Source organism: Toxotes jaculatrix, chromosome 13 (genome assembly GCF_017976425.1).
Source record: "Toxotes jaculatrix isolate fToxJac2 chromosome 13, fToxJac2.pri, whole genome shotgun sequence".
NCBI lineage: Eukaryota > Metazoa > Chordata > Actinopteri > Toxotidae > Toxotes > Toxotes jaculatrix.
In genome coordinates, this window is record NC_054406.1 from 25,800,548 (window position 1) to 25,817,021 (window position 16,474).

Sequence of the window (16,474 nt, forward strand, 5' to 3'; positions counted from 1 at the left end):
ATTTTCAATTGATAATATCAGACCAGGGATATAAAGTAGATAAGTACAATAATTATTTTTAAGTTTCTTACTTAATTAGCAACAAATTATTATGAGAGTGTGATGCATGTTAAAGTAACAGTGAATTAACTCCTTCAGCTTCCAAAGCAGGAAGGAGAAAAGCAGTTCACTTCTTATAGGCTCAGTCTGACTGAGATGTTCATTTCTAATCATATGAAATCTTTAAGTGTGTGGACAGTTTTTCTAACAGACATCAGAGGGTTTAGTTTTAATCAACAATTATCATCACAAAGTTTCCTCATGTTATTCTGAGCTGCAGTGATGCAATAAGAGTAAAAGCATCAACAGTGTCAGGAATTCTGTCAGATTAAAGAATCTTTGTTCACTTCAAATGAAACTAGAATATTTATTATGTTGTTATTTAGTGATAAACTCTCCTTCTGTTTGTTTTAAAACCAGGGTGAACACATGGAAAACCTCCAACAGAAAAATGATTCAACTCATCTAGAAAAAAAAAACTGTTGCTCTTAATTTTTTTTGCCACTTTGTTATAAACACTTTTGTCCCATTTGGGATCCTGTAGGAAGGATGATTCCATTTTTCCCAGTGATCTGATTGGTCAATATTTGGGCTGTTGACAGGTTTTGATCTGAAGTTTACCTGCTCCAGAGCAGGTTAGCTGTGCAGCATAAGTTACCATGGCGATGTAACCTGTTCACAAGTGAATCACCTTGATAATTCTGAAAACCCAGAGTTAAACTTGAAGTTACCGGGCTAATCCCAAATCCTGATTCACAGTACAGGTCTCTGATCAGCTCAGGAAATCTGGAACTAAACCCATGTTAAAGTGAAGAGAAAGTATTTTAATCCCAAAGATGCTGATTTAATAAAGTTTGTACTTAGATGATAAATATCAATTCAGATGAGGACAAATAAAATCCTCTTCATTGTTGAAGTTTTTACATGACCTTCTGCTTTATGAACTTTGTAGCTGAATAGGTTTTTGTAATTAAATGTGAGGGTTGAGTTAGGCTTAGAGGCCTGGCTGGGTTAGGTTTGTAACTCCACCCACTAATGGGTAGGAATAGATATGCCCGTCTTTAAAAGCCCAGGTGAGGGTGCAGCACTTCCTCTTTGTCTGAGGCCTCCTGTGAGTAGTGATGTTGCGACGAAGCCCCGTGAACGTATCGAATCATTCAGTGCAATTGCTTCGCCTAAAGGCTGATCAAACGAAGCCCCATTTAACACCTCATTTGGGAGCACTGACATCTGCTGGTCATTTGATGTAAAGCAATTCGACTGTGATAATGTATGTGTTCTAAGGGTTGTCAGAATTCCCGGGGTGTAGATAAATGAAATAAATCTATCCTGATTGTGGTCTACATAAATCTGTGCTCTCTTTAATTAATATGTATACTAATTGTATATTTACAATTATATGTATATGTATATTTATGTATATATATTTATGGATATATACATACACACATTTTTATATTATATATTATATAATTCTATCCATCCTCCATGTGATTACATTATACTTTACCTTATTGGGAGATATCATGTCAAAATGATCCCACATTGCTGATGTCTTCCGCTTTTTTGGTGGCTCCATTTTTAACCCAGTCACACAAAACACTCTCTGTGTTTCGCGAGCCTTTTTCTGAAATTCGAATCGGTCGAATCACAAAGCGAGGCAGTCACGTGATTGCAAAGAAACGGGGCCTCGTTTGCCGGTGGTCATGTGATATTCTGACAACTGACACAGGCTTCGGCACAGGCTTCATTTGAACACGCCCCCTTTACTCGATACAGGCCTCGGGGCTTCGGTGTCAGACGTAACATCACTACCTGTGAGCAGGGCTTTGGTGTGTGCAGGTGAGGGAAAGTTGGATTTGGAGAGAGAGACAAAGGGAAAAGGTTATTTGTTTTGTTAATACAGGTATTTTCTGATTCCACAGATCTGTGCAGTCCTGTGAGCCTGTAGGATGTTGATGCCATGCTCAAGAGGTCGGCTGTGGTTGAACTAAACGCAGCTCTTTCCCTGTGTTCTATAGCAACGTGTGTTTCCATCTGACAGGAAGACTGAGGGTTGCACCTTGTTGAGTCTTATCCACTGAACCAGACAGAGCCAGGGGATTCTGTAGTAGGCCCCCACATGTCCTTAAGTTTGAAACTTATTTAAAGGCAGTGTAGTGGGGCTGTATCCCCTAAAGTATTAATACACATTTTTAATAGTTGTTGTCACCTCTTTCAGGCCCAGATCCAGCTGCTGCTTTGCCCGAGCGGTTCTTTTATTGGCTGGCTTTATTTACTTCACATGTTGTTTTAAAGGGACTGATGTCTCATTATTGAGTTTTTAATTATCTGTCCATATGAGTAATTTCTTGTTCATTTTATCTGAACCAACTGATTTTAAATGTTTTTATTTTTAGGTAGAGGTCCAGCCTGTGGGGAGCAGTTTGCAGGGTACACACTCTGCATGCTGTGTGGTAATATAAATGGTGGTGGTCACAGTCGTGTCTTGAATTTTCTCATGTGCAGTGCAGTGTTTGTAGACTTGCAGTGTTTGAAGTATCTTCTAGTGGAACGAGCACCAGGTGAGCACATGGTGTGAGTATAAGCAGGTTGTGATAGAATCTCCCCACAGTGAGGACTCTGCCCTAGTTTAAAACATTTATTGTCGTATTCAGTTGGTGCTATCTAGGTTATTTCAATATTGTAGAATAAAGTCTATCATTTGTACTTACCTGAGTGCTTTTATTCTTTCAGGCCTGTTAGTTTTCAACAATTCCTGTCTTAATTATCTAGGTTTAAATAAAGTTAATATTTGTTTGAATGCATGTCTGCTGCTCTTCCTTTTTGAACTTTTTAGTTATTTGTGTCACCACTCAGTATCAGTAAGTTATATTACTTTGAGGTTTATAATTTGAACTCCTCAGACCTCTCTACAATCTGAGTTGGGTCACATAAAGTAAAGTGAAATTAAGTGAAACTGAAGGAATAATTCTTAGTCTGAGATAAGAAAAAGTCACAATATGGAACAACAACTATTTCAAATCTCATTCATTCATTCAAGATTAATGTATTCAAGTTCTGGATGAAGATTAGTGGACTTGTGGAGGGCTGCAGTGATGGTTGACTTTCTAGAACTTTCTCCCATCTCCCGACTGCATCTCTGGAGCTCAGTCACAGTGATCTTTGGGTTCTTCTTTACCTCTCTCACCAAGGCTCTTCTCCCCTGATTGCTCAGTTTGGCCAGATGGCCAGCTCGAGGAAGGGTTCTGGTCGTCCCAAACGTCGTCCCAAACGTCTTCCATTTAAGGATTATGGAGGCCACTGTGCTCTTAGGAACCTTAAGTGCAGCAGAAATTTTTTGTAACCTTGGCCAGATCTGTGTCTTGCCACAATTCTGTCTCTGAGCTCTTCAGGCAGTCCCTTTGACCTCATGATTCTCATTTGCTCTGAGATGCACTGTGAGCTGTAAGGTCCTATATAGACAGGTGTGTGGCCTTCCTAATCAAGTCCAATCAAACACAGCTGGACTCCAGTGAAGGTGTAGAACCATCTCAAGGATGATCAGAAGAAATGGACAGCAGTTAAATATATGAGGGTCGCAGCAAAGTGTCTGAATACTTATGGCCGTGTGATATTTCTGTTTTTCTTTTTTAATAAATCTGCAAAAATTTCAACAATTTCGTGTTTCTCTGTCAATATGGGGTGCTGTGTGTACATTAATGAGGAAAAAAATGAACTTAAATGATTTTAGCAAATGGCTGCAATATAACAAAGAGTGAAAAATTTAAGGGGGTCTGAATACTTTCTGTATTATTGGCTGGTTCATTTACTTCACATGTTGCTTTTACAGAGACTGATGTAATGATTCTGCTGCACCGACATTAGTTCCTGTGAACTCATTATTGAGTTTTTAATTATCTGTCCATATAAGTCCTTTCTTGTTCATTTAATCTGAACCAACTGATTCTAATTGTTTTTATTTTTAGGTAGAGGTCCAGCCTGTGGGGAGCAGTTTGCAGGGTACACACTCTGCATGCTGTGTGGTAATATAAATGGTGGCGGTCACATAGTCGTGTCTTGAATTTTCTCATGTGCAGTGCAGTGTTTGAAGTGTCTTCTAGTGGGACCAGCACCAGGTGAGCACATGGTGTGAGTATAAGCAGGTTGTGATAGAATCTCCCCACAGTGAGGACTCTACCCTTGTTTTAAACTTTTATTGTTGTATTCAGTTGGTGCTATCTAGGTTATTTCAATTCTGTAGAATAAAGGCTATAGTTTGTACTGACCTGAGAACTGTTCTTTCAGGCCTGTTAGTTCTCAACACTTCCTGTCTTAATTATCTAGGTTTAAATAAAGTTAATATTTGTTTGAATGCATGTCTGCTGCTCTTCCTTTTTGAACTTTTTAGTTATTTGTGTCACCACTCAGTATCAGTAAGTTATATTACTTTGAGGTTTATAATTTGAACTCCTCAGACCTCTCTACACTCTGAGTTGGGTCACATAAAGTAAAGTGAAATGAAGTGAAACTGAAGGAATAATTCTTAGTCTAAGATAAGAAAAAGTCACAATATGGAACAACAACTATTTCATATCTCATTCATTCATTCAAGATGAATAGATTCAAGTTCTGGATGAAGATAAACCAGGTTCAGTTGTGGATTAAAGATCTAAGATCTACAACAGTAACAGACAGTGAACTGACCTCAGAGTCTCCAGTCTACAGTGTGGACTCTCCAGAAAACCACACAGCAGCTTCACTCCTGAATCCTGCAGCTTGTTGTCACTCAGGTCCAGGTGTCTCAGATGGGAGGGGTTGGACTTCAGAGCTGAGGCCAGAGAAGCACAGCTGATCTCTGACAAACTGCAGGAACTCAATCTGAATAAAGAATAAATCATGTGGATAAAAATCATTTCTAATCCAATCAGATATGTCCTAATCAATGAGCTTTCACTAACATGAGTAGAGGGACTTTGTCCTTCTCTTATTGTGGATCATCATAATGTCAGCCTTCTACACACATCATCCAAATGTCACCACAACATTCATACAACTATTCATGTCAACACAGATTCATAACATGCTGCTGAGCTCAGTCAAGTCTGGAATTAGAAGATAAAGATCAAATCAGACATGTTGGACTAAAAACTGACTTTGATTCACCACTGAAATGGATCAAACTTCATATGTTCAGTCCTGATCCAGGAAAAATGTCTTGCTTGGTGATCACATGACCCAAATAGAAAAGAAAAGCTAGAAATAATTTTCAATTGATAATGTCAGACCAAGGATATAATGTAGATAAGTACAATAATTATTTTTACGTTTCGTACTTAATCAGCAACAACTTATTATGAGAGTGTGATGCATGTTAAAAAAGTAAGAGTGAATTAACTCTTTCAGCTTCCAAAGCAGGAAGGAGAAAAGCAGTTCACTTCTTATAGGCTCAGTCTGACTGAGATGTTCATTTCTAATCATATGAAATCTTTAAGTGTGTGGACAGTTTTTCTAACAGACATCAGAGGGTTTAGTTTTAATCAACAATTATCATCACAAAGTTTCCTCATGTTATTCTGAGCTGCAGTGATGCAATAAGAGTAAAAGCATCAACAGTGTCAGGAATTCTGTCAGATTAAAGAATCTTTGTTCACTTCAAATGAAACTAGAATATTTATTATGTTGTTATTTAGTGATAAACTCTCCTTCTATTTGTTTTAAAACCAGAGTGAACACATGGAAAACCTCCAACAGAAAAATGACTCAACTCATCTAGATAATAAAAATCTGTTGCTCTTTATTTTTTCGCCACTTTGTTATAAACACTTTTGTCCCATTTGGGATCCTGTAGGAATGGTGATTCCATTTTTTCCAGTGATCTGATTGGTCAATATTTGGGCTGTTGACAGGTTTTAATCTGATGCTCTGAAGTTTACCTGCTCCAGAGCAGGTTAGCTGTGCAGCATAAGTTACCATGGCGATGTAACCTGTTCACAAGTGAACCACCTTGGTAATTCTGAAAACCTAGAGTTAAACTTGAAGTTACCGGGCTAATCCCAAATCCTGATTCACAGTACAGGTCTCTGATCAGCTCAGGAAATCTAGAACTAAACCCATGTTAAAGTGAAGAGAAAGTATTTTGATCCCAAAGATGCTGATTTAATAAAATTTGTACTTATCATTTACACTGTGGTTATTGATGGATTTTGGGTGTCTGTCTGTGTGGGGTGGAGGGACTAACACTGTGTACAGCACTTTGTGTTACAATGTATTTGTATGAAAAGTTCTATAAAAATAACATCTGATTGAACTGACTGAAATGATGTGAAACTGAAGCAATAATTCTTAGTCTGAGAAAAAGTCACAATATGGAACAACAACTATTTCAGATCTCATTCATTCATTCATTCATTCAAGATGAATGAATTCAAGTTCTGGATGAAAATAAACCAGGTTCAGTTGTGGATTAAAGATATAAGATCTACAACAGTAACAGACAGTGAACTGACCTCAGAGTCTCCAGTCTACAGTGTGGACTCTCCAGAAAACCACACAGCAGCTTCACTCCTGAATCCTGCAGCTTGTTGATGCTCAGGTCCAGGTGTCTCAGATGGGAGGGGTTGGACTTCAGAGCTGAGGCCAGAGAAGCACAGCTGATCTCTGACATACTGCAGGACCTCAATCTGAATAAAGAATAAATCATGTGGATAAAAATCATTTCTAATCCAATCAGATATGTCCTAATCAATGAGCTTTCACTAACATGAGTAGAGGGACTTTTTCCTTCTCTTATTGTGGATCATCATAATGTCAGCCTTCTACACACATCATCCAAATGTCACCACAACATTCATACAACATTTCATGTCAACACAGATTCATAACATGCTGCTGAGCTCAGTCAAGTCTGGAATTAGAAGAAAAAGATCAAATCAGACATGTTGGACTAAAAACTGACTTTGATTCACCACTGAAATGGATCAAACTTCAAATGTTCAGTCCTGATCCAGGAAAAATGTCTTGCTTGGTGATCACATGACCCAAATAGAAAAGAAAAGCTAGAAATAATTTTCAATTGATAATATCAGACCAGGGATATAAAGTAGGTAAGTACAATAATTATTTTTAAGTTTCTTACTTAATTAGCAACAAATTATTATGAGAGTGTGATGGATATTAACAAAGTAACAGTGAATTAACTCTTTCAGCTTCCAAAGCAGGAAGGAGAAAAGCAGTTCACTTCTTATAGGCTCAGTCTGACTGAGATGTTCATTTATAATCATATGAAATTTTTAAGTGTGTGGACAGTCAGAGGGTTTAGTTTTAGTCAACAATTATCATCACAAAGTCTCCTCATGTTATTCTGAGCTGCAGTGATGCAATAAGAGTAAAAGTATCAACAGTGTCAGGAATTCTGTCAGATTAAAGAATCTTTGTTCACTTCAAATGAAACTAGAATATTTATTATGTTGTTATTTAGTGATAAACTCTCCTTCTGTTTGTTTTAAAACCAGAGTGAACACATGGAAAACCTCCAACAGAAAAATGATTCAATTCATCTAGAAAAAAAAAAATCTGTTGCTCTTTATTTTTTTGCCACTTTGTTATAAACACTTTTGTCCCATTTGGGATCCTGTAGGAAGGATGATTCCATTTTTCCAGTGAACTGATTGGTCAATATTTGGGCTGTTGACAGGTTTTGATCTGATGCTCTGAAGTGTACCTGCTCCACAGCAGGTTAGCTGTGCAGCATAAGTTACCATGGCGATGTAACCTGTTCACAAATGAACCACCTTGGTAATTCTGAGAACCCAGAGTTAAACCTGAATTTACCGGGCTAATCCCAAATCCTGATTCACAGTACAGGTCTCTGATCAGCTCAGGAAATCTAGAACTAAACCCATGTTAAAGTGAAGAGAAAGTATTTTAATCCCAAAGACGCTGATTTAATAAAGTTTGTACTTAGATGATAAACATCAACTCAGATGAGGACGAATAAAATCCTCTTCATTGTTGAAGTTTTTACATGACCTTCTGCTTTATGAACTTTGTAGCTGAATAGGTTTTTGTAATTAAATATGAGGGTTGAGTTAGGCTTAGAGGCCTGGCTGGGTTAGGTTTGTAACTCCACCCACTAATGGGTAGGAATAGATATGTCCGTCTTTAAAAGCCCAGGTGAGGGTGCAGCACTTCCTCTTTGTCTGAGGCCTCCTGTGAGCAGTGCTTTGGTGTGTGCAGGTGAGGGAAAGTTGGATTTGGAGAGAGAGACAAAGGGAAAAGGTTATTTGTTTTGTTAATAGAGGTATTTTCTGATTCCACAGATCTGTGCAGTCCTGTGAGCCTGTAGGATGTTGATGCCATGCTCAAGAGGTCGGCTGTGGTTGAACTAAACTCAGCTCTTTCCCTGTGTTCTATAGCAACGTGTGTTTCCATCTGACAGGAAGACTGAGGGTTGCACCTTGTTGAGTCTTATCCACTGAACCAGACAGAGCCAGGGGATTCTGTAGTAGGCCCCCACATGTCCTTAAGTATGAAACTTATTTAAAGGCAGTGTAGTGGGGCTGTATCCCCTAAAGTATTAATACACATTTTTAATAGTTGTTGTCGCCTCTTTCAGGCCCAGATCTAGACTGCTGCTTTGCCTGAGTGGTTCTTTTATTGGCTGGCTTTATTTACTTCACATGTTGTTTTTACAGGGACTGATGTATCAAAGCACGAAAGGCAGCTGGACCAGACGGCATCAGCTCCAGGCTCCTGAAATCCTGTGCAGAGGAACTGTGTGGGATTATGGGGCAAGTCTTCAACCTGAGCCTGAAGCTGAGGATGGTACCACAGCTATGGAAGGTCTCCTGTGTGGTACCAGTGCCCAAAACACCACATGCTAGGGATCCTAGCAGCTTCAGGCCAGTGGCTCTCACATCACACCTAATGAAGACACTGGAGAGACTGGTCCTGGGCCACCTCCGAGCTGAGGTGAGATCAGAAATGGATCCTCTGCAGTTCGCCTACCGACCCGGGATCGGAGCGGAGGATGCTGTGATCTTCCTGCTGCACCGTGCCCTGACTCACCTGGAGAAGCCTGGCAGTGCTGTGAGGATTCTGTTCTTTGATTTCTCCAGCGCATTCAACACTATCCAGCCTGTGCTTCTGAGGGACAAGCTGGTGCGGTCTGGAGTGGACTCACAGCTGGCAGAGTGGGTCCTGGACTACCTCACAAACAGGCCCCAGTTTGTGAGAGCTCGGGACTGTGTGTCTGACCCCCTGACCTGCAGTGTGGGTGTTCCTCAAGGGACGGTGCTTGCACCCTTCCTCTTCACCCTCTACACTGCAGACTTCAGACACAACACAGACGGCTGTGTCCTGCTCAAGTTCTCTGACGACTCTGCTATCGTCGGCCTGATCAGCGATGACGATGATGCAGAGTACAGAGGAGTGACGCAGGACTTCGTGGACTGGTGTCGGCCAAACCACCTCCTCATCAACGCAGGGAAGACCAAGGAGATGGTGGTGGATTTCCGCAGACACCGGTCTGCCCCCTCACCGGTGAACATCCAGGGAATGGACATTGTGAGAGTGGACTCTTACAAGTACCTGGGTGTTCACCTAAACCACAAACTGGACTGGACTGACAACACAGATGCACTGTACAGAAAGGGGCAGAGCAGGCTCTACCTCCTGAGGAGACTGCGGTCTTTTGGTGTGCAGGGGACACTCCTAAAGACCTTTTATGACTCTGTGGTGGCTTCAGCCATTTTGTACGGTGTAGTCTGCTGGAGCAGCAGCATAACTGAGAAGGAGAGGAAGAAGCTGGACAAAGTCATCAGGAAGTCCAGCTCTGTCCTGGGCTGTCCTCTGGACTCAGTGCGTGAGGTTGGAGACAGAAGGGTCCTAGCAAAACTGTCATCTATGCTGGACCATGAGTCCCACCCCCTGCAGGACGTCCTGTCAGCTCTGCAGAGCAGCTTCAGTGACAGACTGCTCCACCCTCGGTGTGTGAAGGAGAGATTTAGAAGATCTTTCCTTCCTGCTGCTGTCAGACTCTATAACGAACATTGTTAACACACATACTGATTACCATACATCAATGTGCAATAACCCAGTTATTAGTGTGCAATATTTGTGTACTGTAGTCACTCAACTCAACAATCTCCATCTCATATTTATTTATTTATGTAGGTATATTTTTTATTTTTTACAGCAGCTATTTTCTTGTCTCTTAGTTATTCTACCTCATTTAAATCTTGTTCTGGCCATATTGGCCTCTTACTTATATCTCACTTTCACTTACTGTACTTTATCCCTGCTGTGGCTAAATGCAATTTCCCCACTGTGGGACTAATAAAGGATTCTCTTATCTTATCTTATGTAATGATTCTGCTGCACTGACATTAGTTCCTGTGAACTCATTACTGAGTTTTTAATTATCTGTCCATATAAGTAATTTCTTGTTCATTTTGTATGAACCAACTGATTCTAATTGTTTTTATTTTTAGGTAGAGGTCCAGCCTGTGGGGAGCAGTTTGCAGGGTACACACTCTGCATGCTGTGTGGTAATATAAATGGTGGCGGTTACATGGTCGTGTCTTGAATTTTTTCATGTGCAGTGCAGTGTTTGTACACTTACAGTGTTTGAAGTATCTTCTAGTGGAGCGAGCACCAGGTGAGCACATGGTGTGAGTATAAGCAGGTTGTGATAGAATCTCCCCACAGTGAGTACTCTACCCTTGTTTTAAACTTTTATTGTTGTATTCAGCTGGTGCTATCTAGGTTATTTCAATACTGTAGAATAAAGGCTATCATTTGTACTTACCTGAGTGCTTTTGTACTTTCAGGCCTGTTAGTTTTCAACATTTCCTGTCTTAATTATCTAGGTTTAAATAAAGTTAATATTTGTTTGAATGCATGTCTGCTGCTCTTCCTTTTTGAACTTTTTAGTTATTTGTGTCACCACTCAGTATCAGTAAGTTATATTACTTTGAGGTTTATAATTTGAACTCAGACCTCTCTACACTCTGAGTTGGGTCACATAAAGTAAAGTGAAATGAAGTGAAACTGAACGAATAATTCTTAGTCTGAGATATGAAAAAAATCACAATATGGAACAACTATTTCAGATCTCATTCATTCATTCATTCAAGATGAATGGATTCAAGTTCTGGATGAAGATAAACCAGGTTCAGCTGTGGATTAAAGATATAAGATCTACAACAGTAACAGACAGTGAACTGACCTCAGAGTCTCCAGTCTACAGTGTGGACTCTCCAGAAAACCACACAGCAGCTTCACTCCTGAATCCTGCAGCTTGTTGTCACTCAGGTCCAGGTGTCTCAGATGGGAGGGGTTGGACTTCAGAGCTGAGGCCAGAGAAGCACAGCTGATCTCTGACAAACTGCAGGAACTCAATCTGAATAAAGAATAAATCATGTGGATAAAAATCATTTCTAATCCAATCCTCTTATTGTGGATCATCATAATGTCAGCCTTCTACACACATCATCCAAATGTCCCCACAACATTCATACAACTATTCATGTCAACACAGATTCATAACATGATGCTGAGCTCAGTCAAGTCTGGAATTAGAAGATAAAGATCAAATCAGACATGTTGGACTAAAAACTGACTTTGATTCACCACTGAAATGGATCAAACTTCAAATGTTCAGTCCTGATCCAGGAAAAATGTCTTGCTTGGTCCTGGTCTCTATCCTGCAGATCAGCTCAGGAAATCCACAACTAAACACATATTCAACTGAACAACAACTATTTGATCCCAAATTACAGATGGATTTAATGGAAAACTTTGGAAAATGCTCAGCAGCAAAGTCACATGTAAATGTAATACTACTTCTAAAAATAATAATAATAATGATAATAGTAATAATACATTTTATTTGCTGGTGTCTTTCCAAAAACCCAGCGACATTTTACAATACAATACAATCTCATTCATTCATTCATTCATTCAAGATGAATGGATTTAAGTTCTGGATGAAGATAAACCAGGTTCAGTTGTGGATTAAAGATATAAGATCTACAACAGTAACAGACAGTGAACTGACCTCAGAGTCTCCAGTCTACAGTGTGGACTCTCCAGAGAACCACACAGAAGCTTCACTCCTGAATCCTGCAGCTTGTTGTTACTCAGGTCCAGGTCTCTCAGACTAGAGGACTGGGAGCTGAGAACTGAGGACAGAGCTTCACAGCTTCTCTCTGAGAGGTTACAGCTGCTCAGTCTGAAGAGGAAACAATGAAGAAAAAGTCAAATAACATTTGTGTTGAAAGGACAATCAAAGGAACCAAACTCTCAGTTTGCTCTGCAGCTCACAGCAAACTAACAGACCTGCATTTGAAAATTGGGCCAAACATCAAACACAGATTTGTTCAGTGAAGCAGAAATATCAGCTCTTTATCCACCTGCTAACCAATGAGGAGTTTCTACATTGATGATCATCTTTCATTGGCTCTGATTTAAATCCTTTCTGTTTTATTCTCAATAAGTTGGAGACATGACAGTTAAATATGACACAATCAGTAATAAACAGACAATCAAGGCAGTAAGTATTTGGACAGTCTTTTGCTCTTCAGGCTCTCAGCACATTCACTTTGAAATATAATAATGGACACTACAGTCAATGACTGCAAAGGATTTACACTAATATGTTTGATAAGTTTGTTTCACTTCATGTGTATTTGTCCAATTACTTTTGAACCACTAAAAGGGCTGAATCTCCCACACAGTTCTTTCTATACTGATGTCAACCTGCTCAAATTAAAGCTGAGACTTGGATCTTTAATGTAGGATCCATTATTTTAATTCAGATTCAATGTGATGAAGCTCAGAGCTCAGAGATGATGATAAGGGATTAAAGAAGAGAGGAATTTATTTTCCCTCCTGCTGAATAAAATATCAGAGCCTTTATATAATGATGAATAAATCCAACTATCTATACACTTACAGAGCTTTGTTAGAGGCTTTGACAACTGGCAGCAGCTTCAGAAGAGCCTCCTCTGAAGCAGAGTATTTCTTCAGGTCAAACACGTCCAGATCTTTTTCTGATGACAGTAAGATGAAGACCAGAGCTGACCACTGAGCAGGAGACAGTTTATCTGTGGAGACACGTCCTGAACTCAGGGACTGTTGGATCTGCTCCACTAGAGAACGATCATTCAGTTCATTCAGACAGTGGAACAGGTTGATGCTTTGCTCTGCAGAGGGAGTCTCTTCAATCTTCTTCTTGATGTACTGGACTGTTTGCTGATTGGTCTGTGAGCCACTTCCTGTCTGTGTCAGCAGACCTCGTAGGAGAGTCTGATTGGTCTGCAGTGAAAGACCCAGGAGGAAGCGAAGGAACAAGTCCAGGTGTCCATTTGGACTCTGTAAGGCCTTGTCCACAGCCCTCTGGTAGAGCTGTGTTGGATCAGGTTTGTCTCTGGACAGTTTAGACCAGTTGGAGGTTGATTGTTCTTCTGACAGCAGATTGACTCCAGACTTGATGAAGGTCAGATGGACATGAAGAGCAGCCAGAAACTCCTGAAGACTCAGATGGACGAAGCAGAACACCTTGTCCTGGTACAGTCCTCTCTCCTCTTTAAAGACCTGTGTGAACACTCCTGAGTACACTGAGGCTGCTCTGATATCGATGCCACACTCTGTCAGGTCTGATTCATAGAAGATCAGGTTTCCTTTCTGCAGCTGCTCAAAAGCCAGTTTTCCCAGAGACTCAATCATCTTCCTGGTCTCTGGACTCCAGTGTGGATCTGTCTCAGCTCCTCCATCATACTTAACGTTCTTCAGTTTGGACTGAACCACCAGGAAGTGGATGTACATCTCAGTCAGGGTCTTGGGCAGCCCTCCTCCCTCTCTGGCTTCCAACACATCCTCCAGAACTGTAGCAGTGATCCAGCAGAAGACCGGGATGTGGCACATGATGTGGAGGCTTCGTGAAGTCTTGATGTGGGAGATGATCCTTCTGACCTGCTCCTCCTCTCTGAACCTCTTCCTGAAGTACTCCTCCTTCTGTGGGTCAGTGAACCCTCTGACCTCTGTCACCATGTCAACACAGTCAGGGGGGATCTGATTGGCTGCTGCAGGTCGTGTGGTTATCCAGAGGTGAGCAGAGGGAAGCAGTTTCCCCCTGATGAGGTTTGTCAGCAGCACATCCACTGAGGTGGACTCTGTAACATCAGTCAGGATCTCAGTGTTGTGGAAGTCCAGAGGAAGTCGACACTCATCCAGACCGTCAAAGATGAACAGAACCTGGACCTCTTCAAACCTGCAGAGTCCTGCTTCTTTGGTTTCAGGAAAGAAGTGATGAACAAGTTCCACCAAGCTGAACTTTTTCTCTTTCAGCACATTCAGCTCTCTGAACGTGAATGGAAATGTGAAGTGTATGTCCTGGTTGGCTTTGTCTTCAGCCCAGTCCAGAGTCAACTTCTGTGTTAAGACTGTTTTCCCAATGCCAGCCACTCCCTTTGTCATCACTGTTCTGATTGGTCCATCTCTTCCAGGTGAGGCTTTAAAGATGTCTTCTTGCCTGATGCTTGTTTCTGGTCTGGCTGGTTTCCTGGATGCTGTTTCAATCAGTCTGACCTCATGTTCATCATTGACCTCTCCAGTCCCTCCCTCTGTGATGTAGAGCTCTGTGTAGATCTGATTCAGAAGGGTTGGGTTTCCTGCTTTAGAGATCCCCTCAAACACACACTGGAACTTCTTCTTCAGAGCAGATTTAAGTTTACGTTGACAAACTGCAGCAACATGTCCTAAATGAACAAACAAGAAAAAAACATCAATGACTGATTCATAAAGAAAACATGACATGTTCATCCTATCCTAAAGAACATACATGAACATATTTCCATCCATGTCTTGAGACGTTAGTAAATGTCCCATTTGTCCATCATGTTGAATCTTTAGAGAAATCCTCTTACTGCTGTGCAGACAGTCAGCCAGCTCCTCCTGCTTCATTCTCCTCAGGAAGTTCACTGTGATCTTCACAAAAGCCTCTCTGCTGCTCCTCCTCTGCTCTTCGTCCTCAGCATCCAACACCTCCTCATCCTCCCTCTGACTTTCTAAGCATTCTGGGTAATCTAGACTCACAACCTTCTGGATCTTCTTCAGCTCCTTCTTCACAAAAGTGACAATGTTCTCCTCCAGCAGCTGGAACAGAAAACTATATGAATGACACAATCAAAGTAAAACCATGGAGCCAAACATCAGATCCATGTTGAACACACTGACAATCCACTGCTCTAAAAAGTGCAGCATGGAGATTATTGTCAACACAACAGATGTCAAAGTAGTTGTTGTCCATGTACAGACCATAAATATGGAGTCCAGGTGTGTTTGATGCTGCTGGGCAGACTGAGCACTGGGAACCTCTGAGCTCTCCTGGTCCACTCTGAGGAGGAATCATGAAGAATTAGCTCACATTATGTTTGCAGCATCTGTGAGCATTTTATGCTTTGTACACAAACAATAGCTGCTTTTATGTTCTGTGGTGACTGTCCTGATTAAAGCAAACACTACTGTGCTGTGACATTCTCAATGAGAGGAAACAAGCAATCAGTTCTGTACCTCATGACCTAGAGTCATCACAACAACTCCACCTTTTAAATGATGAGTTTTAAGGACTCACACTGGGTTTGACAGAAGTCTCACCTCTGCTACAGGACACTAACACAAACACTGGAACTGGATAGGTGCTGAGTTACAGGGGGTTTTAGTTCTGATCTGAATAACACATATAAGAACATAAGAAGTGCTTTCCTTGAAAACAGAAACATCAACTTTGCCACTAAAGCCTGTGTTTCAGCCTGATCATGTTCATGTACTGTGTCATTCATGAAGCCTGGAGATAAAACACAATCACTTCATCTTTCATAGAAGACCAGTTATACGGGGCAGCTGTCTGATACATTTTAAACTCAGCTGCAGCTCACTTCTTTGCAGCAGAGGGAGGCTGTCCTTTGAAATTAATGAGGCGACCCATTGAATTGTCACTCTTCATGGACACAAAGCTGGGCTGAGGTCCAGGGAAGTCTGGTCTCTGATGGATCCTGGCGGACACAGAGATTAGGACCATCAGGGACAAGGGGACAGGGACAATATAACTATTATTCATACAGTGTTCTCATAATAAAGAAGAAAACATGTAGTCAGTTGCAGCTCACTTCTTTGCAGCAGAGGGAGGCTGTCCTTTGAAATTCATGGGGTGACCCTTTGACCTGTCACTCTTCAGGGACACACAGCTGGGCTCAGGTCCATGTTCAGGTCCAGGTCCAGCAGAGTCTGGTGTGTGCTGCTGCTCTGGCCTTCAACACAACACACACAGAGCTTTGAGTGTGAATAATGATGGTGCAGTGATGTGAGTGCTGAGCTCTGACATGGAGAAGAGTCATGGACAGTTAGAGATCCTCATCTCACCTCTGAGATTTGGTCTGGATCTCATGGTCCC

At 41.0% G+C, this 16,474-nt stretch overlaps 1 protein-coding gene across 1 annotated transcript in view; it reads right to left on the reverse strand.

Moving 5' to 3' along the window:
* LOC121191840 (NACHT, LRR and PYD domains-containing protein 12-like) overlaps positions 1 to 15,171 on the reverse strand; it is a gene marked incomplete at its 5' end in the record, with an annotated part of 190,187 nt that extends 175,016 nt beyond the window's left edge. The window contains 3 exons of the mRNA XM_041053290.1: positions 11,249 to 11,422; positions 12,977 to 14,780; positions 14,949 to 15,171. Coding sequence (XP_040909224.1) covers positions 11,249 to 11,422; positions 12,977 to 14,780; positions 14,949 to 15,171 — 2,201 coding nt within the window. The remainder of the gene's footprint in view (positions 1 to 11,248; positions 11,423 to 12,976; positions 14,781 to 14,948) is intronic.
* Positions 15,172 to 16,474: the final 1,303 nt, after the last annotated feature.